The 23321-nt window shown below is 37.8% G+C and overlaps 1 protein-coding gene across 2 annotated transcripts in view; it reads left to right on the plus strand.

The window, feature by feature from the left end:
• The window catches only part of lrrcc1 (leucine rich repeat and coiled-coil centrosomal protein 1), a 194609-nt gene that overhangs the window by 102192 nt on the left and 69096 nt on the right, over window positions 1-23321 (plus strand). For both annotated transcript variants that reach the window (XM_060824397.1, XM_060824396.1), the window contains 4 exons: window positions 10672-10873; window positions 12015-12163; window positions 17560-17764; window positions 20546-20685. In XM_060824397.1, the coding sequence (XP_060680380.1) occupies window positions 10672-10873; window positions 12015-12163; window positions 17560-17764; window positions 20546-20685 (696 nt within the window). The remainder of the gene's footprint in view (window positions 1-10671; window positions 10874-12014; window positions 12164-17559; window positions 17765-20545; window positions 20686-23321) is intronic.

Raw genomic sequence — 23321 nt, forward strand, 5'->3', positions numbered from 1 at the left:
TAGCCAGGAATGCAGAGCACCATCGGCGTGGGCAAAAATAGGAGCAGAGCAGTACATTGACAATAATTGCAACTCCATAGATGATCCAGCTCATGTGTTAAGTTAGATTATACAATTCATGTAGTAGGACATAAGGAAAACGTCTTTACATGTTTTTTTTTTAAATAATGGTATTCTACTAAAACCTTTTATAATTTGTGCACCTCAACGGAAGACTGATCATCCAGGGATAAATCAGCAGAGCAGATCAAATCGAATGCTCATTAAAATATTCAGTTGGCCAGTGTGCCACCTGCCTGACCTCTGTGCCAGCTCCATTAAGTGGGGTAATTGGAAGTAAGTCATAGAGTCACGGAGATGTACAGCACGGAAACAGACCCTTTGACCCAATTTGTCCATGCCAACCAGATATCCCAACCCAATCGGGTCCCACCAGGCAGCACCTGGCCCTTATCCCTCCAAACTCTTCCTATTCAAATACCCATCCAGATGTCTTTTAAATGTTGCAATTGTACTAGCCTCCACCATTTCGCCTGGCAGCCCATTCCACACATGCACCACCTTCTGTGTGAAAAAGTTGCCCATTAGATCTCTTTTATATCTTCTCCCTCTCACCTTAAACCTATGCCCTCTAGTTCTGGACTCCCCACCCATGATGTTATAAACATCTATAAGGTCACCCCTCAGCCTCTGATGCTCCAGGTAAAACAGCCCTACCTATTCAACCTCTCCTTATAGCTCAAATCTTCCAATCCTGGCAGCATCCTCGTAAATCATTTCTGAATCCTTTCAAGTTTCACAACATCCTTCTGATGAGGAAGCCAGAATTGCTCGAAATATCCCAACAGTGACCTAACCAATGTCCTGTACAGCCGCAACATGACCTCCCAACTCCTGTACTCAATACTCTGACCAATAAAGGAAAGCATACCAAATGCATTCTTCACTATCCTATCTACCTGCAACTTCACTTTCAAGGAGCTATGAACCTGCACTCCAAGGTGTCTTTGTTCAGCAACACTCCCTAGGACTTTACCATTAAAGTATAAGTCCTGCTAAGATTTGCTTTCCCAAAATGCAGCACCTCACATTTATCTATATGAAACTCCATATGCCACTCCTCAGACCATTGGCTCATCTGATCAAGATCCCATTGTAGTTCAAGGTAACCTTCTTTGCTGTCCACTACACCTCCAATTTTGATGTAATCTGCAAACTTATTAACTGTACCACTTAAGCTCGCATCCAAATCATTTATATAAATGACAAAAAGTAGAGGACCCAGCACCGATCCTTGCGGCACTCCACTGGTCACAGGCCTCCAATCTGTAAAACAACCCACCACCACCATCCTCTGTTGAATGGATTACATTTTTTAAAAGCCTAATCCATTTGTTTTTTGTGGTCAAGATTGAACACTTGAAGAATTTGCTGCTGATATAGTTTAGTAGAGATAAAAGTGAAGTTATTTGTCAGAAGAATTCAGGCGACTCAATAGCTCCTGTTGAAATTTAGTCCAGAGACCTGCAATGTGAGACAATAGCTAGGTGAGTAGATTGCATTTTGCATGAACAGAAATTTAGCTTTAAATTTAGTAAGTCATTTCATCCTACTTATGGTATTGTTTTTCTGACTTTCATTAATGAAAGAAGAAAAATTGCAGAGGATTATGGCAAAGATTGATCTTTATATTTTTATTCTATAATTCTATGCTTCAGAAAAGATTTTTGTAGAAACTATTATTCGGCTGAATTTGCATGACAGAGGAGTTTGGGAAACTGTGAATATCTAGGACATTGCCAACCAGGTGATGTTTGTATTACTCAGCTTGAGAAACTGCTTCACAAATGTAGCAGGATGCAAGATTCCTTAAACAGAGAAGACAGTCTCATCACATCTAGAGAATACTAATGACAGAAGCCAGAAATCATATTTGGAAGGTGTGGTATGGATTCGGGATCAAGGCGAAGATGGTACTGGAAACAGGAACAGGAGTAAGCCATTTAGCCCTTTGAACCTGCCATTCAATATGTCAAGGCTGATCATTCAATTGAGGACCCTAGTCCAGCTTTTGCTTCCATACCCTTTGATCCCCTTAGTCCTGAGAGCTATATCTATCTCCTTCTTAAATATCTAATGTTTTGACCATATCTCTGTGTCTCTGAAATTGGACAATAAATGCATAGAGCTAGACACCCATTACGCAGACCTGAGCAGGAGGAGAAAATTACAAGTAACACCCTAATTGTCATGTTGCAAGTAATTACCTTGCTGCACAAAGTGATAGTGTTCAGAAAAGTAAAGTATTAATTATTAGGTATTCTAATAAATGGTGATTTCTTGTCCTTTCTGTAGTTGCATATTGAAGTAACAATCAAAAATTATGAAACAAGCTTTTGTTCTCTGGTAAAGAGGAGATCCAATAGAATTGTGAAAGGGTTTAGTAAGCAAGAATGTGGAGAAACTATTTCAATTTGTGAACATAAGGGCATAAATACAATATTGCAGATGGAATAAGTCATTGGCATGCGCAAAGGGCATAAATACAATATTGCAGATGGAATAAGTCATTGGCATGCGCAATGATTGAAATGGGTATCTCTGACTTATTTTCAGGAAGATAGGACGCATACATGAGAGTGAGAGAATAGAGATGTGTGGTAAGTGGGGAAGTTAATTAATGTAGAAGGAAGCTTATGTGAAGTACCTGATATCAGTCTCAATTATGTATTGTTTCTATGCTGACGATTCTATGATATTCTATTTGACTGAACGAGTTGACAAGAAACAGGAGAGAAAGGTTGAAATGATGCCACAACAGAACCAACAGCAAGAAGAAAGAACAGAATTGGGGTGCTGTCGCTATGTGTCACTTGTGGAAGGAGTGAATATTTAGAGTAATCGTTTTGTGCTGCCCAGGTAGACTGATTTACTCTTGACTGTGTTGAGCTTCTTGAATGTTATTTGAACTGCAGTCATCCAAGCAAGTAGTGTGTATTCCGTCACTTGTGACTTCTGACTTCTGGATTGTAGGCAGGCTTAGAGGAATCAGGATGTGAGTTATTTGTCACCGAGCTCCCAAACTCTAACCTGCTTTTGTAACTACCACATTTATATAGAGTCGTTGAGTTATACAGCATGGAAGCAGACCCTTTGGTCCAACTTGTCCATGCCGATCATAATCCCAAATTAAACTAGTTCCAGCTTCCTCTGCTTGATCCATATCCCTCCAAGCATTTCTTATTCATGTACTTATCTAAATGCCTTTTAAGCTTTGTAACTGTACCCACATCCACCAATTCCTCTGGAAGTTTATTCCACATATCAATCACTCTCTGAGTGAAAGAAGAATTTCTCCTTGGGTCTTTTTAAAATCTTTTTCCTCTCACCTTAAAAATATGACCACTAGTCTTGAAATCCCCACCCTAGGGAAAAGTCATCTGCCATTCACCTTATCTATACCCTTCATGATTTTATAATTTTATATGGTTCAGTCAAGTTTCTGGTCATTGGAAACATTGGGATTTGTCGGTGAGGGATTCAGTAATGGCAGTTCCACTGAATGTCAGGGAAAGATTATGAAATTTTTTCTTTTTGGAGATGGTCATTTCCTGGTACTTGTGTGACAGACATATCACTTGCCCTCATTAGTTTAATCTTGTTGCATCTTGGCACAGACTGCTTCAGTATCTGAGGAGTTAAAAATCCTAACCTTATCAATTTCTGTAGCTATCTTCTGTGCCGAAGATGATTATTTCCAATAATCATCTTTCTTTGTGCAAGCAGATTTGATGCAGGATTCCTGTACTGCACTGCCAAGTTCAAAATCTACATCCTTTTGCTGGTGGTAAATTTAAAACTGAGCCAAACTTTTCTTTGGATTCTTTCTAAAAATAAATGATAATGTACTGTGCTGTGAAATGAACTATAAAGGTTTTTAAAATGTAATTACATATTGATTTACACCTGGTTGAGGCTGTCACCTTATTTATTAGCCAAAAGTGTCTCCATTGACATTAGAGCTAATAGATTGGCTGATGCAATAAAGTGGTGTTATTGAAAAAAGTTTGCATCAGAGAACAAATATCAATTTTCAAAATTCTGCAATTTCAGTAAATTGATTTACTCTGTACTGTATGAATTCCATCAGAATTATTTAAATACTGAATGTGAACTACTTTACAAACTCTTTCATCTTTGGCCCTGCCAGTTAAAATCTGTTTATTGTCATGAATACTGAAACTGATTATATAAGTTGTTTCACTGCAGAGTTATAAACTTACCTTGACTAAATATGAACTAAACAGGGAATCATTTTTATCTGACAGCATCTGTGGAGAGGAATCAGAGTTAATATTTTGGGTCAAGTGACCCATTCTCAGAACAGAGAACGGGTCACTGGATCAGAAATGTTAATTCTGATTTCTCTCCACAGATGCTGCCAGACCAGCTGAGCTTTTCCATTAATTTCTGTTTTTGTTTCTGATTTACAGGTATCTGCACTTCTTCTGGTTTTTCATTATTTTTATTTATTGTGGATTTATTATCTTTAAATTCAGTTTTCATTTTGAAAACCTAATAAAGCTGGCAATGGTTATATTTTATGTATGTCATATATTTCTGTTACCTAAGAAAAGCATGTTGAATAGATGCATTGAGAAGACAAAAAATTCAGATGTAGACAAAGTAATCATTACTGAACTATTTAATATCTTTGCTGTTTATATGTAATATGCTAAATTAAGCATGGAAATAACTCATGGTTGTGATATTTCCTGTATTTTCCAGCTTCTTTTTGTAAGAGAAGCTACTGCTTGCACTGGTCATGTTACACTTCTCTTTGCAGCTGCACTTGAATTGGTGCTATGTTGGACACAGAACGAATCATGTGCGATCTTTCTTGCTTCACATTCTCCCATTACCAAACCATTAAATGGTGTAGGTGGTGTAACATACATCCACTGAGTAACCTATTTGATAGCTAATGATGGTGATGTTTTATAATTTAGTTTGCATAAACCTCATAAGAAGTTAGGTTTTAAATGAACTAGAAAATTTTGGTCCTTGAAATCATTGACCACTACGACCTGTTCTCAGTAACGTTAGATGTCTGATTTTGAAATGGGTATGCCTTTAGAGTCGATATCTTGGAAGCTCAAGCATTGGAAAATGGTTTGTGTGAAGAACCTTTTTTTTAAGTAATCTGCCTGTAGGTGTGGGAAAAATGCTTCTCTGAAAGCATCACAACAACACAAAATGGACTGAACAGACAGAACTCATTGTTTTCTTCTACCGATTGCTTGATTTACACAAAATTTGAAAGAACAGCAGTGGAAAATGTGCCAAAAATAGTAGGCTATAATGGTGCCAAAAGTATACCCGTAGCTAATCTGTGTGAAAGTTGCATCTTTTTATTTCATTTATTTCTGAATTTTACACTTTTTTAAAAATGAATAAATATTCTGCTTTAGACCAAAGAGATGGCTGCAGTTTTAAAAGTTATATTTACTGGAATACATCGAGTTGTACATAACAACATCACTTTCACATGAAACAGTGAGAGCAGTAGTAGACAGGATGTTGCTGATGGATTCTGAACCAAAGAACATTTGCCTGACAACAGCATTTTAATTTGTTGCTGACCATGTCACCACAGTTTGTGTGGGCCCAATGCAGCACAGAAACATCTAGCTGGAAAGAGAGCATCAAAAAATCTTTGCATCTCTCTACAAGTGAGGAGGTACCAGAATGTCTTCAGTAATAGCTAGCTGGCTTCCACTCACCACTATTTTCTCTTTTTTAGAAGGAAAAATGGAGAACCACCTTCAAAAAAACTGTTAGGGGTAAATTCTCAAACAATAAAGGAAAGACAGCATTGCTATGAAAACAGCCTTGTCTAATCAGCAAAGAACTAAAAAGAATTGAAATAAGTAGAAAAAAAACCCATTAAATTCAGTAATCTGGATTTTTTTATGAAGGGGTAGGGTTTAGGTTATAGAGAGTTGTAAGTTAGCAATTCATATTTCTTTTCTGTTGTTTTGTTTTTAATCAATCTGTTTTCAATTTTTTTTAACCTGAGTTCATCAATCAGTAAATTGTGGACTTTTGGTTGTTAGATTAGTTTTTCAACTCCAGCAATAGTGGAGCTTGATTTTCAGCACATACCCCCAATGAATTGTGACACGAGTTTGCCCCCACTTTCTTTCATATTTGGTAGAATGCTCTTTTATCCTATTACCTAACGACACCAAGTTCTTCACTTCAGTTATTCACAGCTGATAATTCATTCCACATTATCTAATTTCTATTTTTCTCAATAGATTGTTTGATTATTATCTCTGTGCCCTTTGTTGGAACAATGAATTTATTTTTGTTTTGATTCCTCAAGATTGTTGTATAATCAACTTTTAGTTTACCTGAAGTTCTTTACCTTTTAATATACCTCCACATCAGTTGTTAAATGAAACTTACAAATTTGTTTCTTTGTTATCACTGTGCCAACTGTTTGCTTTCTTCAGAAAAACTCTGTATAAAGACCATTCTGACCAAGATTTGAACACAGTCTTGTTGCCATTTCTGAGGAGATTCCTTTAGTACATATATTGGTGCCCTAGACAATTATTAGGAAACACTTGTTGCCTTTATTACGTCTTTTTTTCAATCCTTTCAACTGTTTATAATTTAGATTTTTGATTGCTGTCAAATCTGGGCCCCAGTCCTCTTCAAACTTGCACTGCTGGTATAGATATGTGATTGTGAAGTTGGAAAAATTCCCAACTCCCAATTTCTAACTTGCTGATGAAAGTCCAGTCTGTTTTGTCTCTTCAGGAGTTTCGAGCTTTTTTTTTAAAAGAGGTATCACATCAAAATTTAATTTCACTGATGTTTTTTTTATTAGGCAATGTCCTTCTTGCAATTAAAAAGCCAATCTTTTGAAAACTAATTCCTGTAGTTTGCATGATCTGAAATTTTATCAGTAAATAATATTTTGATCATTTTCATGGAGTACATACCGTCATTGCTTACAGCATCAAACGTACTTCAGAAGTAAACCAGTCAGCATGACGTTAAAGACAAATATGAAAGGCTAAATAGTAATTCCTAATGAAGCAATTATCTTTTACAAAATGGTTTCCATTATAAATAAGTCTCAATATTAGAATAAATGTATCAGTAAATTTGTCAGAGTCCTTCACAATTCATTACACATTTTTCCTCTGCTGTGCACATTGCTCTTATTGATAACTTCATAAAAATTACCAATAGATTGAAAAAATATTTCACTTTTTAGATCAACTTTTCGTAAAATGGTTATTTTGCAGTTGAGGAAATATTACAAAGTTAAACTTCAAAGTAATTCAAATACATATATAGTCAGTTTAATCTCAGCAGAACAACTTGGATTCTCTCACATTTCTGTCTGGTCAATTTGAACAAAATTCAGTCACAGAATTCATGTGAAAGTTGTTTCAAGTTTTTCATGCTTTGAGCTGCAACATTTGAGAATGAAAAATGTATAGTTACACCATCTAACATTTTTGCTCTGAAGAGAGCACTTGTTACTTCAAAAGAGTTCCTTTGAAAATTGCTAGGTATCAACATTTCAGGCAGCATATTCTCCACTAAAGGGGAGGTAATGACCTTGTGGTATTATCATTAAGCTATTAATCCTGAAATTCAAGTAATTTTCTGAAGACCTGGTCTCAAATCCTGCCATAGTCGATTATAGAATTCAAATTCAATAAACGTCTAGAATCAAGAGTCTAGTTAAACTTTTGCCGATTGTCAGAAAACCCTACCTTGTTCACAAATATCCTTCAGGATCTGTTTTGACCCATATGTGAATCCAAACCCATATAATTGGGGTTGACTCTTAACTGCCCTTTGGGTGATTAGTAGTGGGCAATAAATGCTGTCCTAGTCAGTGACACCATAAGACATAGGAGTGGAAGAAAGGCCATTTGGCCCATCAAGTCCATTCCACTATTCAATCATGGCTGATGGGTATTTCAATGCCATTTACCTGCACTCTCCCCGTATCCCTTAATTCCTTGCAAGATTAAGAATTTATCAATCTCTACCTTGAAGACATTTAGTGTCTTGGCCTCAACTACGCTCCATGGCAATGAATTCCACAGGCCCACCACTCTCTAGCTGAAGAAATGTCTCCTCATTTCCGTTTTAAATTGACCCCCTCTAATTCTAAAGCTGTGCCCATGGGATCTAGCATCTCCCCCGACGGAAACAAATTCCAATGGCCACCCTTTCTAAGCCATGTATTATCTTGTAAGTTTCAATTAGATCTCCCCTCAACCTTCTAAACTCTAATGAATACAATCCCAGGATCCTCAGCCGTGCATCGTATGTTAGACCTACCATTCCCGGGATCATCCGTGTGAATCTCCGCTGGACATGCTATAGTGCCAGTATGTCCTTCCTGAGGTGTGGAGCGCAAATGGGGCCTAACTAGCGCTTTATAAAGTCTCAGTAGCACATCGCTGCTTTTACATTCCATCCCTCTTGAGATAAATGACAACATTATATTTGCTTTCTTAACCATGGACTCAACCTGCAGGTCAACCTTTGGACGAGCACTCCCAGATGCCTTTGGCTTTATGAATTTTCTCAACATTGAGACAATAGTCCATCCCTGTATTCTTTTTTCCAAAGTGCAAGACCTTGCAATTGCTCACATTGAATTCATCAGCCATTTCTTGGACCACCCCCCTAAACTGTCTAAATCTTTCTGCAGCCTCCCCACCTCCTCAGAACTACCTGCCTAACTTTGTATCATGGTGAACTTCACCAGAAAGCCCCTAGTCCCTTCATCCAGATCATTAATATAATTACCAACATCCCATGAACAATTTTTTTTATATATAAGCTCTATTGCTCTAGTAGAAGAAGCTGGATATAAAGTGAGATCTTATTGCTAATCGGTCAGTCTACCATGCTTGAAATTGGTCTGTACACGTTAACATTCTCTCTGCTGATTGGTTGACTGTATATAATGGATGGTGGTGTGTTTCTTGAATAAAGATAGCTAGATGTCACTGAATGAGAATTCGGTATCTTTTGGGGTATAGAATGGTGTTGGTAGATTAGGTAAAAACAATGACTGCAGATGCTGGAAACTAGAGTCTAGATTAGAGTGGTGCTGGAAAAGCACAGCAGTTCAGGCAGCATCCGAGGAGTAGATTGCCAAATGTATTTTGTGTAACGGGTGAGATAAATTTAGAGTTAAGTCATTGAATGTGGTTTTATTACGTTGAGGGTGTTTGATAATAGCTGATTTGTCCCACTCACTTTGTTTGAAGGATCTTCCATGCAAGTTCCCTGTCCTGCAATTTTCATCTATATTGTACATCTTCATTTATATGTTACTGCAGAAATTTGCTTAGTGCTACCTTGACAAACCCCTGCAGCCATATGTCCAATTTCATGTCCTGTCTTCTTCGTGTGGTCTCCTGGGCATTATTCCCTCCCTTGAAAACCAATTCTTTCAAATGTCTTGGCTGCTGCTTTGAGACTTCACCACTAAATTGTTAGTTCCTTGATAACGCACTTCCTGCTTTCAGAAGCTTTCTAAAAAGATATCTTTTTGATCATGCTTTCAACATCTCTTACCTTTTTTTCCAATTCTTGCCAACATCTCTTCTGTTTTGAAACATATGTGTCAAAGATATGGTATAAGGATAGATATTGTTTCACGATTTAAGCCATATCTTGCTTTTTTAAAGCCTATTGAATCATTTTCCAAACAGAATTTCTCATTGTGGGCTGCTTTCACTGACATCGAAGGAAATTTTCTCTTAACTTAAATGCAGCTGAATTGTTTTAAGACAAATTAGCTATTTTTCTCTCAGTACTGTTAATGGTAAACAATTGATGGATATCTCAGTGAAAAAAAGTGAAACCTCACTACTATAGATAGAACAATTTGTTTCTACAGCATTGACTGCGTTTGACATAGTTTCTTTTCTGTTCAAAGCAGGGCAAATACCAATTGCAAGTAAATTACTGTCAATCTTAGCTATTACTTATCAGCTATTACTTAACAGCTGAGATTAAAAGGCATTAAAAAATGCCATTAAAACTGTACCTTTATTAGGTAGAAAATAAATTTTCTTTATTTTCCTTCCATAAATATGGAATTCTGGCTGGAGGTTATGGTTTAGACATGGATTATTAAATGACAGCTGGAGATATGCACAAAATGAGTAAATTTCAAATACCTGCATATATCTGTCATCCACTGGATCTTTTCAAATGTGGTTCAAAGTAACAGTTATATTGCATGTTGAATAATAAAAAAAGCAAATGAAAAGTACATTTAAAAAATGTAACTATTCAAATATAACAGCTTGTGTGAATTGTTCGGTGGATGTTTATTTGCATATATGTCAAGTTGGAATCTGTATCTTGTGTTTAAAGAACAGTGGATAAAGACTAAAAAGAAATTAATTAACTATGCATCAGAAAAATGTGATCATCAGCATGAAAAGTGTGGGATATTAAAATATTTTTAAACACAGGGTTACAAAGAAAACTTCATAAGATCTTGCAGAAAAGTCTGAGGTGAGATTGAATGCGTGGTTCCATTAGAAACCATTGGAAGTGTTATCCTGAATGTCATGAATGTGTAACACAAATTATTACTTTTTGTCTCAGAGACAAGCAGCCTTGCCTACGAAAATTGAAATCATCTAACAAACAACCGAGAAGTGAAGACTTCTCCAGCAGTTCACCTGTGGAATCTGCTGAGCTCCAAATCGTGGGATATGTACCCAAAACTTTGTTAGCTGGGCAAAAACCTCAACACAAATCACAAGACAGCAAGAAAACTAGTACAACTGAGGAGTCCACATACAGGGTAATTAAATTAATGATTTTTTTCCAAAATCAATTCAAGAATGACAAGCAATGTACATTAATCAACAGCACCTGATTTTAGACAAATATATCGTTGTAGGAAAACCTTTTTTCTGAATGCCTGCATCAGCATTTATTTGTGCTAAAATCTCCTAGTTCATGCTCATATTGGCTGCAAGTTAATCTAAATGAATAATTTAGTATGTGTCTTTCGAGTGGAATAATGGAGAAGATCTGACATCTATTGAAATAGTTTAGTCAATGTGTCATGAGTGTGTCACAAACAAAAGACTTCAAATAATGAGATGAAAGACATAATAGATATGCCACAAAACTAAAAATGTCTTATTTGTTGGAAAATGAGCTTTAGGTTTTATTTCCCTTAAATTATACAGGTATGGGAGTACTTTGCTGCTCCTTAGCTGAAATTTATGGTTCTAGGCAAAGATTATTGACTAACAATTCTGGGTGTACATAAATGCACGAGGTGGCCGTTAGTACAGTTGCCTAGATGACGAGTTTCGAAATGCAGAATAACACTAACATTGTCAATTCTATTCCTGCACTGGTTACCATGAAGGTCCCTCCTTCTCAACCTCACCCTTCAACTGAGGTGTGGTGACTCCAGGTTAAATAACCATCAATCATCCCTCTCTTTAACCTAAAATCGTGCTCTTGGAGTCTGCCATGAGGGAAAGTATCCTTTCTTCGTTTACCCTGTCAAACTACTTAAGAATCCTCTAAGTGTTAATGAGATCACCTCTCGTTCCTCTAAATTCCAACAAGTGAAGTCTCAACCTGTTCAACCTTTGCTCATAATACAGTCCCTCAATGACAGAGACCATCCTTGTCTTACTGGCTCCAATCAGATTATATCTTCTTTAAGTAAGGGAACCAGTATTGCTCACAGTTCTCAGATGTGGTCTCACCTTGCACAGTTGCAGTAAGATTTCCTCATTCTCCAACCCTTTGAAATAAGGGCCAACATTCCATTAGCCTTCCTGATTATTTGATGCATCTGTGTGCTAGCTTACTACGTTTAATGTACAAGTACCCTAAATCCCTTATGTTGCAGCTTTCTGCTTTTATTTTCAATTTAAATAATAATGTTATTTTGTTCTTTGTGCCTTCCTTCCTCTGAGGTCCTTATTCAAGAGTTGGACCAAGAAAGAGAGATGAGATGGAAGGCAGAGCAAACTGTGAAACAGTTGACAGACCACTTAAAAGAACTACAAAATCAGGCAAATGAGAAAAGGGATTTTCATGACATGGCTGTACATACCACAGACAGGTACTCAAATAACATTTATTATTTATTATCAGAACTTTATAGTGTTAATATAATACAGTATATATGTCAAATGCATCCAAGAATGCTTTGTACTATCTAAACAGTGGCTATGTAACTTGAAAGTAATGTAAATGATCTGACTGTAGATTAAGATGACTAAGATTGGTGGAGTAGTAGATAGTGAAGGAGATCGTCAGAGAATACAGCAGAATACAGACGGTTTGGAGAGAATTGGCAGATGGAGTTCAATCCGGACAAATGTGAGGTGATGCATTTTGGAAGATGCAATTCCAGAGCGAACTATACAGTAAATAGAAACGTTTTGGGGAAAATTGATGTGCAGAGAGATCTGGGTGTTAAGGTGCATTGTTCCCTGCAGTTCAGTAGAGTGGTCAAGAAGACATACGGCATTCTTTCCTTCATCGAACGGGGTATTGAGTACAAGAGTTGGCAGGTCATGTTACAATTGTATAAGACTTTGGTTTGGCCCCATTTGGCATACATGTTTCTGGTTGCCACATTACCAAAAGGATTTGGACGCTTTGGAGAGGCTGCAAAGGAGGTTCACCAGGATTTTGTCTGCTACGGAGGGTATTAGCTATGAGGAGAGGTTGAGTAGATTAGAATTATTTTCATTGGAAAGAAGGTGGGTGAGGGGGCGTACCTGATTGAGGCCTACAAAATCATGAGAGGTGTAGAGTGGATAGCAAGAAACTTTCTCCCAGAATGGGGGACTCAATTACTCGGGGTCACAAGTTCAAAGTGAGAGGGGAAAAAGGTTAAGGGAGATATACATGGAAAGTTTTTTATGCAGAGGGTGGTGGGTGCCTGGAATGAACTTCCCCTCTCACCCTAAACCTATGCCCTCAGTTCTGGACTCCCCAACCCCAGAGAAAAGACTTTGCTTATTTATCCTATCCATGCCCCTTATGATTTTATAAACCTTCGACACTCCAGGGAAAACAGCCCCAGCTTAAAGCTCAAATCCTCTAACCCTGGTAACATCCTTGTAAATCTTGTCTGAACCCTTTCAAGTTTCACAACATCCTTCCGATAGGAAGGAGACCAGAAATGCATGCAATATTCCAAAAGTGGCCTCACCTCCCAACTCCTATACTCAATACCCTAACCAATAAAGGAAAACATACCAAACGTCATCTTCACTATCGTCTCTACCTGCAACTGTACTACTTTTAGATGCAGAACCTCAGAAAAGATATTAGAGTTGGAAGAGGGTAAGCATGGATCAAGCAGAATGATACCAGGTACTAAACTACAAAATTGGTGGATGTTTTGATTAAATATTCCGGCAATAGATATTTTCAAATTCTGTAATGACTAATGGTAAAAAAGCTGGTTTATATCAATCTAGAAAGCTGCTCTGTATTCGAACTTGTATTTTTTTTTCTCTAAGTTGTAACTATCTACTGATCTGGCCTTTGTCATCCAAGATACATAGGATGATTGGAACAGTGATATCTAGGTTTATAAGTTAGAAGGCATATTAAGAATACTGAGGGAGAGAAGTCTGAGAGTACATGGGGATGTTTCAAAGATCTGGAAACAGTGAAGATAGGTGTGGAAGAGTGGAGAGATGTTGTGGTCTCTACGTTTTGTGCAGTAAGTCATTGGGTCAGAGAATATGTCCATAAAGTGGGAGTGGATGCTGTATTGGGGTAGTTTTGGGCAGTTGTCATGAGATGTCTGAGCACTACTTTAGTGGTGGCAGTGTGCAAGACTATTGGAGGAGATAAGTGGGAGCCCGAGGAATGTTGGAAGTAATATTGGAAGCTGTTGACTAATGGAAAATGAGTAGTGAGATTTAACAGGAATTATGATTGTTCACGAACTATTCCCCCTTTCACATATAAAACAGTACTGGCTTTGCAGCAATGAGCATGAAAATTTGTTGCTTCAATGCATGGTATTTTATCAATCCTGTATGAAAATCAACGTATTTCTTAAGAAAAAGAAATTTTAAATTTATGTAAAATTTTCATCCTAAATTCAATGGAAAACCATATTGTAAAGAAGGACAGTTCTGAAATTAATTCGAGATTTTTAACTCAAAGTGAATAATTTTATACCACAAGAAATAAAGATGGAAATTTTAAGGCAAAGTAGAAGCATATGATCCCTACGTGATAGTGGTGTTAGTTAGTTTTTAAAAATATCCCTGTTTTTTAAAAAAGTGCTGTAATTTGGCTTATAAACTTTATTTTGTGTGATGGAAATTGAATCAATATTGATTTGTAAATTATATGAGCAGCTATTCAATATCATTGACCTTACATCTCAATACTTGACATATGTGAAGAAGTGTGTGCTGTTGGTTATAGGTTATGTCTGACCCTGTCAAAGCCTTTGAATAAAAATAGCTGTTTAACCACACCACACTGACTTTGTTTAACTAAGAGAGAAGGAAGTACTGATAACACAATAATCTCGGTTTGAAAATATCTAGTGTTGCTGATGGTGTCAAGAGTTAGAGATTTATGAACATCAACAATAATGATTGTATCAGGTATTCTCATTCATTCACTCATGGTCTGTGTAATGTACTCACCATGTGCCAGCACAAAAAAACCTTCTATCACCACAAGGTTACAGTGTAGAATACAAGGGTGCTGACTAAGATGTATGGGAAAAAATATGATCCTGTTTATAACGGCTGCCCAATCAGTGACTATAACTTTTATATTTTAAGTCTTTTGAAAACAATAGTCTGCATGAGGGAATCCATTGGTTGTATTTCAAACTACAGTAGGATTTATTTTGAGTATTTGTGTAAATTAATTGTACCATTTATAATGCTTGCTTTGAAAACTGTGTTTTAATCATGTCAGACAACTATCCATTAATACAAGTGTTTTGAAATCAGGCCGTAGGATAGTAGTGTTGGCAACATTATTTTAAATGGAGCTCATCTGCTCTGCATGTTCTTTTCCTCCATCTTCCCTACATTCTACGTTTTTTTTTATCCTCTTCTGTCTTCTCTGACCCTCTGCCTCGGACACCTACACATAGCCCCCAAATTCTAGCTTCCAAAGTGGCGAAGGCAGTGACCTGAAGCAGGAATGCCTGCGACCAGCAGCCCAGTGTGAAGTGAGGAGCAGAGTCCGGTTTCCCAGCATGGCGGCAGCCAACAGTCAGACCACGTGGAGACCCCCTTCACTGGTCCGTGGCGAAGAGTCCTTGCAGACAGACTGTGATGTTTGTCTTTTTAACTTTGTTTCTTGTTTTTCTGACCTATGGCTATAATGTAACCTTTTTTTCTTCATTTCTCTATTCTGTAGTTAAGAATATTACCTAGGTAGTCTGCATCTAAGATGGTGCCATGTGTTGGTGACATTGTTACAATATAACTAATCTTGTAAATTAAGAACCTGTACCAAAATATCTTTGTACATAAAATGGCTCTGTAAGTGGTGACCTATAAACTTTTCACTGTATTCATTTCAGTACATGTGACAATAAAGCTAATTCAATTCGATTCAACATCCTTATTACGTCTATCTTGTCTAATCCTGTTCTAGAGTTTAATGGGTTTCCATGAGATAGCCCCTCATTGTTCTAAACTTCAGTAAATACAGCCCTAACTAATCCAGTCTCTTCAGTTATCAGTCCTGCCACACCATGAATCAGTCTGATAAATCTTGTTGCACTCCTTCCCTAGCCAGAACATCCTTTTCTCGGGTAAGGAGACCAGACTCCAAACAATCTGCCAGGTGTGGTCTCAACAACAGCTGCCATCTTACTGGATATTTCTGATGACTAAAGAGTCCAGAATCAGGGGTCACAGTTTATAAATACAGGGTAGGCCATTTTAGATGAGGTGAGGAGAAATCTCTTCACCTAGAGAGTGTTGAGCCCGTGGCATTCTTTGCCACAAAAAGCAGTCAAACATTGAATATTTTCAAGGCGTTAGAGAGAGTTCTTAGGGCTAAAAGGTTCAAAGGGAGAAAATGGAATAGGGTACTGAGTTTTAAAGTAAGCTATGATCACATTCACTGCTGGAACAGAATCAAAAGGCTGATCAGCCTCCTTTTGCTCCTTTTTATGTGATTTTATGTTTATAGTTATAGTATTCTTCAAACATTGAAAATCCAGAGTATTTAATTTAACAAAGCCTGCTCAGAATTAGTGAATTATTTTATAACATTTTTATTTTGACCGATTTTCCAAATGTTTTATTTTCGTAATTCAGCAATGATTCTACTGTGCTTTGCCACCAAAACCATAAAGATGAACTAGCCTATTGAAGGTGCATTTAGTGTTTTGATAGACAATTGTGTCCACATATTAAATATTTATATTTGGCAAACCATTTAATTAATTTTGATTTTTATTTTTCTTTGGGTGTTTGCAATGAAAGTACAATGTTTAAGTTTGCACAAATGTATTGGGAGCAATTAAATGTTTTAAATATCAGTATTGGCATTCTTCATTTTTGATGGAACATTAAAGTTGTTATTTTTATTTACTGTACTTGAAACAATGCTTTTAATTTGGTACTTTGGTCAGTCGTGTTGCTCACATAATGGTTTTGCAGAGACTGCTCAAAACAGTAAGTTAATTTTCAACTTGTTTAGTATCTTACCAACACAGCATACCATTATTTAATGACTGATTAACAAAATCATTGTTTTAAAGTACTTGGCTCAGTGGCTAGCACTGCTGCCTCACAGCACTAGGAACCTGGGTTCAATTCCAGCCTCAGTCGCCTGTATGTGTGGAGTTTGCACATTTTCCCCGTGTCTGCATGGGTTTCCTCCGGGTGCTCCGGTTTCCTCCCACAGTCCAAAGATGTGCGGGTTCGGTGAATTGGCCATGTTAAATTGCTCATAGTGTTCAGGGATTTGTAGTTTAGATTCATTAGTCGGGGTAAATGGGATACTCTTCAGAGGGGTCAGTGTGGACTTGTTGGGCTGAAGGACCTGTTTCCACGTGGTAGGATTCTACTTCATTTCTCCAATTCTGTAGCACGGTCTGTACATAATCCCAGAGTAATACGCGAATGATGCAATGGCTCCTTAATATAATTTTGTTCGTTCTCTTTATTTTTTGGAAAGTACCACTGAAAGATTTCTGAAGAAATGTTGTTGACCTCCATAAGAGATAAATTAGTTTTGTGAGAGTGGATTGCTCAGTCGTTTTGTTTTGGAAAAAGCCATGAATATATAATAATCATTACATGTGTAAATATGTGATTGTCAAAAAAGTAAGCATTATTTAATCACCCCTTTTTAGACTCTTCAGTACAATGTGTATTATGTGGTCCATTTAGTCATACACCTTTGTTCTATCATTTTGGAACGTACAGGTTGTTTGAGCTTAATATATTCAATGACTTGCTTAATTTTCAATTCAAATTTCTTTTATTATGTTAATTCCAGATTAAAAGAGTTGCTCGTGAAAGAGAAAGAAGCCAGAAGCCAATTACAAGCTTATGTTGCAGAGTTAAAAAAGAAAATAGGGATGCTTACAGAGGAGTCAAGAAAGTCAAAGATTACTGAAGAAGATCAACGCAAGCTCCTGAAATCACTTGAAGAAACAATTTTGAAGTCCAACTCACAAAGACTGCAGCAGCAAGCTGTAGAGGTAATTGAATATATGGTGTAGCTATGCTTTGTAAGTGTAGCTTGTTAATGTAATTTTAAAGCACCTATTTTAGAGACATCTAAAAACTAAATGGTATAGTGCATTGCAAAACTACCAATTCATTTCAGAATCTGATGGATCTTCTGTTGATTAATTACACTAAGTTCAACATCCACATATTTTGGGAACCCTCAGTGTGCCATGGTAGCGTTCAATCATCTTTGGAAAAGAGTGTTTGACAACAAAGATCTTAAACCTGATACCAAACTCATTGTCTATAGGTCAGCTGTGTTACCTGTCCTCTCTCAGACCAACATCCCCACTATTGAGACCCTGGTTACTGTTAATCAGCTGTGTGAACTAGCCACACCCTTCTCACACAATATTCCCAAAGTAAACTTTCCATTCCTAAGCTTTCATCAAGGCGATATCAGAAAAGCAGAGAAAATACTTCCTGAAAAAAAATCACCTGACTTGTAGGAATCTCTTGTCCAAGACTGCACAAACTGGAGAAGTACCTGCAAAGGTGCTAACAGATCCAGATAGAAGCCAAGCACAGCGGAAGGAGTATACAACAACCCAAGCATCCGATCCACCATATCATTAGGCATTACCTTTCCATGCATGGCAGGGTGTGTGGGGGATCCAGCATTGGACTGTTTAGTCATGGGAACAAAAGTAGGCCACTCAGTACCTCAAGCCTGCTCCACCATTCAGTGAGATCTTGGCTGATCTGAGAGTTAAAACAATATACCTGTCTTTGGCCCATATCCCTTAATACTTTTGCTTAACAAAATGTATCTGTCTCCGATTTAAATCTTAATAACTGATCTACCATCAATTGCTGTTTGTGGAAGAGAATTCTTCAACTACCCTGTGTGTGAAGAAGTGCTTCCTAACAACTCTGCTGAATGATCTGGCCCTATTTTTCAGACTATCTCCCCTAAATCTAGAATCTCCAACCAATAGAAATAGTTCATTTTTATTGACCCTGTAGTTTCCTGTTAATATCTAGAAACTTCAATCAAATCCCTACTTAACCTTCTAAAATTTAGAGCAAATGGGCTTAATTTGTGTTATCTCTCCTCCCAACTTAACCCCTGAAGTCCCCCATTGTAAACCCTCCAATGTACTCCCTTTGCCCTTCCTTAAGTTTGGTGCCCAAATCTGCTCTCAGTACCCAAAATGGGGCCTAATCAGGGTTTCATATAGCAACATATTGCAGCATCGTTTCTGCCATATTACCCCTGACTTCTAGATACAAAGGCCGCCATTCCGTGAGCAGCCTTGATAATTTTCTGCTCTTCAGCACCCACAATCCTGCACTGGAAGAAAATTATCCTCATTCCCAAAGGACTGCCTAAAAAGAGAAATTGCGTTTTTGTGCAGTTTCCCAGGCTATTATGAATCATTTATTGTCTTTGAAGTATGTGGCAACAAAGCCGGCACACTAAGCCCCCCTCTCACCTCCATTCCAGGGCCCCAAACAATCCTTCCAGGTGAGACAGAGGTTCACCTGCCTCTCCTCCAACCTAATTGACTGCATTCGGTGCTCTCAATGTGGTCTTCTCTAATTTGGGGAGTCCATACGTAAACTAAGGAAACATTTCAACGAGCATGTCAGCCTGGCCTGGAGGGGCCGACTGGACCTCCCAGTCACTGCCCATTTTAATCCTCCTGCATTGGCACAACGAATCAAACCATGTTTTGGAGGAACAACACCTCATCTTCTGCCTGGGTGGCCTACGACCCAGGGGACTCAACATTGAGTTCTCCACTTTCAAATAACTTCCCTTCCCATCCCCCCCCACTCCCTTCCCAGCTCATCACCCTCCCTTCCACTCCTCTCAGCCACCTACTGTATTCATCCCTCCCATCGAGCAACCAGGTTTTACCTTCTATTTGTCTTCACCTATCCCCACCTCACGACACTGCTCCCTCCACCCCCAGCCCCTTTATCTGCAGCTCCCCTAATACCCACCCCCAGTCCTGAAGAAGGGTTGCACTCGAAACATCAGCTTCTACACCTCGTGATGCTGCCTAGCTTGCTGTGTTCTCCCAGCCTCCTGTTCATCTATCTTGAATTCCAGCATCTAAAGTCTTGTTTTGTCTCTAACTAGTTGAGGATGGCAGATTTCTTCCCTGAAGGATATTAGTGAACTAGATGTTTTTTTTCCAATAATCCACAATGGTTTCATGGTCATCAGTAGATTCTTAACTCCAGATATTTTTCATTGAATTCAAATTCCACCATCTGGCAGGATTTGAACCTGAGTCTCCAGAGCATTAGTTGAGTTTCTAGTGATAATACCGCTAGATGATGCATCTGTACATTGGAAGTTTTGACTTCCCAGGCAATTCCCTCATAGTCATTTTATTGAAATTTCCAAGAGCTTCCAATATATATTTTGGACACACGATCCTTTTGAATATCTGAAGGCAAGAAGATCCGAGCCTTTGTTCCTGGTTCTCCAAAGGAGTACATTTAGTTTAAAGACTTTAAACAAGTAGGATTGATTTTTGCTGTTAGTCATAAATGAACACTGAGTCTGTCCTTGTTGAATCATTGATCATTTTCCAGCACTGTTCTGCAATTCCTGAAGCACGAAAAATATCCAAGACATTTTTTTTCCAAAGGTTCAAAGTGTTTCTACTTTGAATGGATCAGTCTTGAAAATACTAGTGGTATTGAAAATACTCTCAAATCTTTAAGGATATTGCATTAATTATAACTTTGATTTATTGTAACACTTTAATGAGTTTAGCAATTACTGTCCACAGATGAAACGAATTCAAGAAGCAGAGCTAAAAGCCTCAGCAGCTCAAAGAGAAGGCGAGTTACTGCAGATTTCCCTCAAACAGCAGAAGGAAAAGGTTCAAGAGCTCCAGGAACTACTCGCTTCCAGAGAACAAGTGCACAGGTTCCGAAAATAATGATTAAAGATTCCATACTTCAGTAGATTCGGAATTGGCTATTCCTGTGATAATTTATGTAGTCAGTAATTCTGAGGACTACCATGAATTCTAAGCCAAGTTCAAAATCTTGCACATTAATAATGTTTTTTAAAAACTTGCTTTTATTTCAATAGTTTGGTATTGTGCAGTGCTTCTAACTTAGTTTTAATTATTTAATTTTAACTTCATAATCTTCTAACTCATTACTTGTTTGTAGAATATAAGGAATATAGCTAAGTTGCTGCAGTCTATCTTAGATACTCTTGGAGAGGGACTTCACTGTCTATCACTGAGATTTGCTCAGTTGTACCAGGTCCAGTTGAGTCCTGATTGCAAGACTGAACCTCTGGCAGATAGCGAGGGAACAAACAAGAGAGAAAACCTACTTGATCTCATCCCTTGTTTTAGATGCATATATCCATTATAGCATTGCTATGGTTTATCACCTTGCAGTGATTGTAGGGACAAAATTCTGTCTTCACGTTGAGGCTACCCTTCGATGTGTCATGGGACATTACAATATATCAAATACATTCAGACTGGACCTGACGGCTGAATACTGAGCATCCATGAAGACTCTGTGGGCCATCAGTTGCTGCTAACTGTATTCAGCCATAATCTATAACCTAACATTTCCCTCATTCTGCCAAAGCTGGCTCAATGAAGAGGTGCAGGATGATATTTCAGGAGCAGCACTAGGCATACCTAAAAATGAGCTGTCAACCTAGTAAATCTGCAAGATGAGAAGCAGTATGCAATAGATAGATGTATGAACATAGGAAATAAGAGCAAGAATAGGACATTTGGCGTATTGAGCTTGCTCTGCCATTCAACAAAATTATGGCTGATATACCTCAACCCCATTTTCCTGCACTATCCTAAAATCTCTTGGTATTTTTAATGGATAAAAATCTACTGATGTCGGTCTTGAATGTATTCTGTGACTGAACGTCTACAACCACAATCAGATCTAAGACCTGCCCCATCTAGTTGTGAAGGATGGGTAGAAAATTAAACAACTAACTGGAGGAGGAAGCTCCATTAATATCTTATTCCCAATAGTCGGGAAGCCGAGCAAATCAGTACAGAGATGAAACTGAGCCATTTGCATCCATCTTCGGTCAGAAGAGTAGATTTGATGAATCTGCCTTAACTTTCTCTTAAGGTCCTATCCCCATCAGAGATGCTAGTCTTCAGGAATTCACTTCATATAATACAAAGAATTGACTGAAACTATCTGAAACTCCAACGACCATGGGGTCTTGACAATAGTGCAGCAACAGTACTGAAAGCTTGTGCTCCATAACTAAGCGCACCCATAGCCAAGCTATTCCACTACAGATTATTACAAAAGATGAGGAAGGGGAATCAACTCACCCCTTTTTAAACCCTTCTTGGTAGTTTGCAACAGATACTATTCTTTTTGAACAGCTGTTGCATTTTCATTAAAAGTAGGTTAAGAAGAAAATGAAAGGTCCAATTACCAATGAATGGAATTTTACTATCTGCTACCACTGAGAAAATATAATAAAATTGATATCAGTGAACATTAATGCAGCTAATAAATTTTAGAAAATACTGCAGAATACAGACAGGGAGAAATAAGACTATGCAGTTTAGAAGTTCTTCAATGTCTTTGTGGTTTAGATTTTAAACCTAAGGTGATAATTTATTATTTGTTGTCTTGCATCCACAGTAATAGCAGAATTTTTAGGTATCTTTGAGTTCTTACTAAATGGTTGCTTCTCCAAATTACTATTTCGCTGGACACTATTTTTCAAGATAGCGAGAAAAACAGACAGAGTGAGTTCCAGCTGTTGTTGTCACAAATTCATTTTTATTCTCTCCATGCCGCTGCTCAAAAACAGTTATTCCAATATAGCACAGTATCTATTGGAGTCTAGCTTCATTATCGTTCCAACCTGACTATTCTCAAATGTGAGCTTTTAATTTTCCAATGTGAGACATTCAATTTACATATGAACTAATCGGGAAATGCAAATTCTTGGCACCAACTCATTTGCCAAGTTTCAATGTCTTTGCTAAAGTGCAGACAGCTGTGTTGGTTTCATATGGATCGAATTATATTTGAATCTATCTGTGGTCAAATGAGCATTACCATTTTGGTACCATGTTTCTTCTACTTTATGAACAGAGCTTGTATTGCCAACACCAAGATAGTCACCTGTATTTGTGCAGATATGATGGTTACATCACACCGTTGCAACAGAGCCTCTTGCCCCCCTGGCTGTGCTGCTGGCTGCTGACCCCACCCTGCTTCAAATGATTAATATCCCCCTTTCTTCAGAAAATTGCCCCTCCTCCCTTTTGCTAGCTGTTACCCCACCCTCTCATTGCCCAGCTTATCATTATTGCTCAGGGAGTGGAGCAAAGAATAAGGCAAAAAGGGTAACAGCTCTTTGTGAGCGTGCTAGTGGGTTAATGCATTTTAAATGCATTTCAGGGGTACTCTTTGCACGGGATTCAGCATCGTGTTGCAAACTTAATAAAACAACACACTGACAAGTCAGTTCTACCATATTGTTATGTTCACTGATTTCTGTGAGGTGACTCTCAGGAGTTTGATTTCAAAACTGTGTTT

This window comes from Hemiscyllium ocellatum, chromosome 4 (assembly GCF_020745735.1).
Source record: "Hemiscyllium ocellatum isolate sHemOce1 chromosome 4, sHemOce1.pat.X.cur, whole genome shotgun sequence".
In the NCBI taxonomy this organism is placed as follows: Eukaryota; Metazoa; Chordata; class Chondrichthyes; order Orectolobiformes; family Hemiscylliidae; genus Hemiscyllium; species Hemiscyllium ocellatum.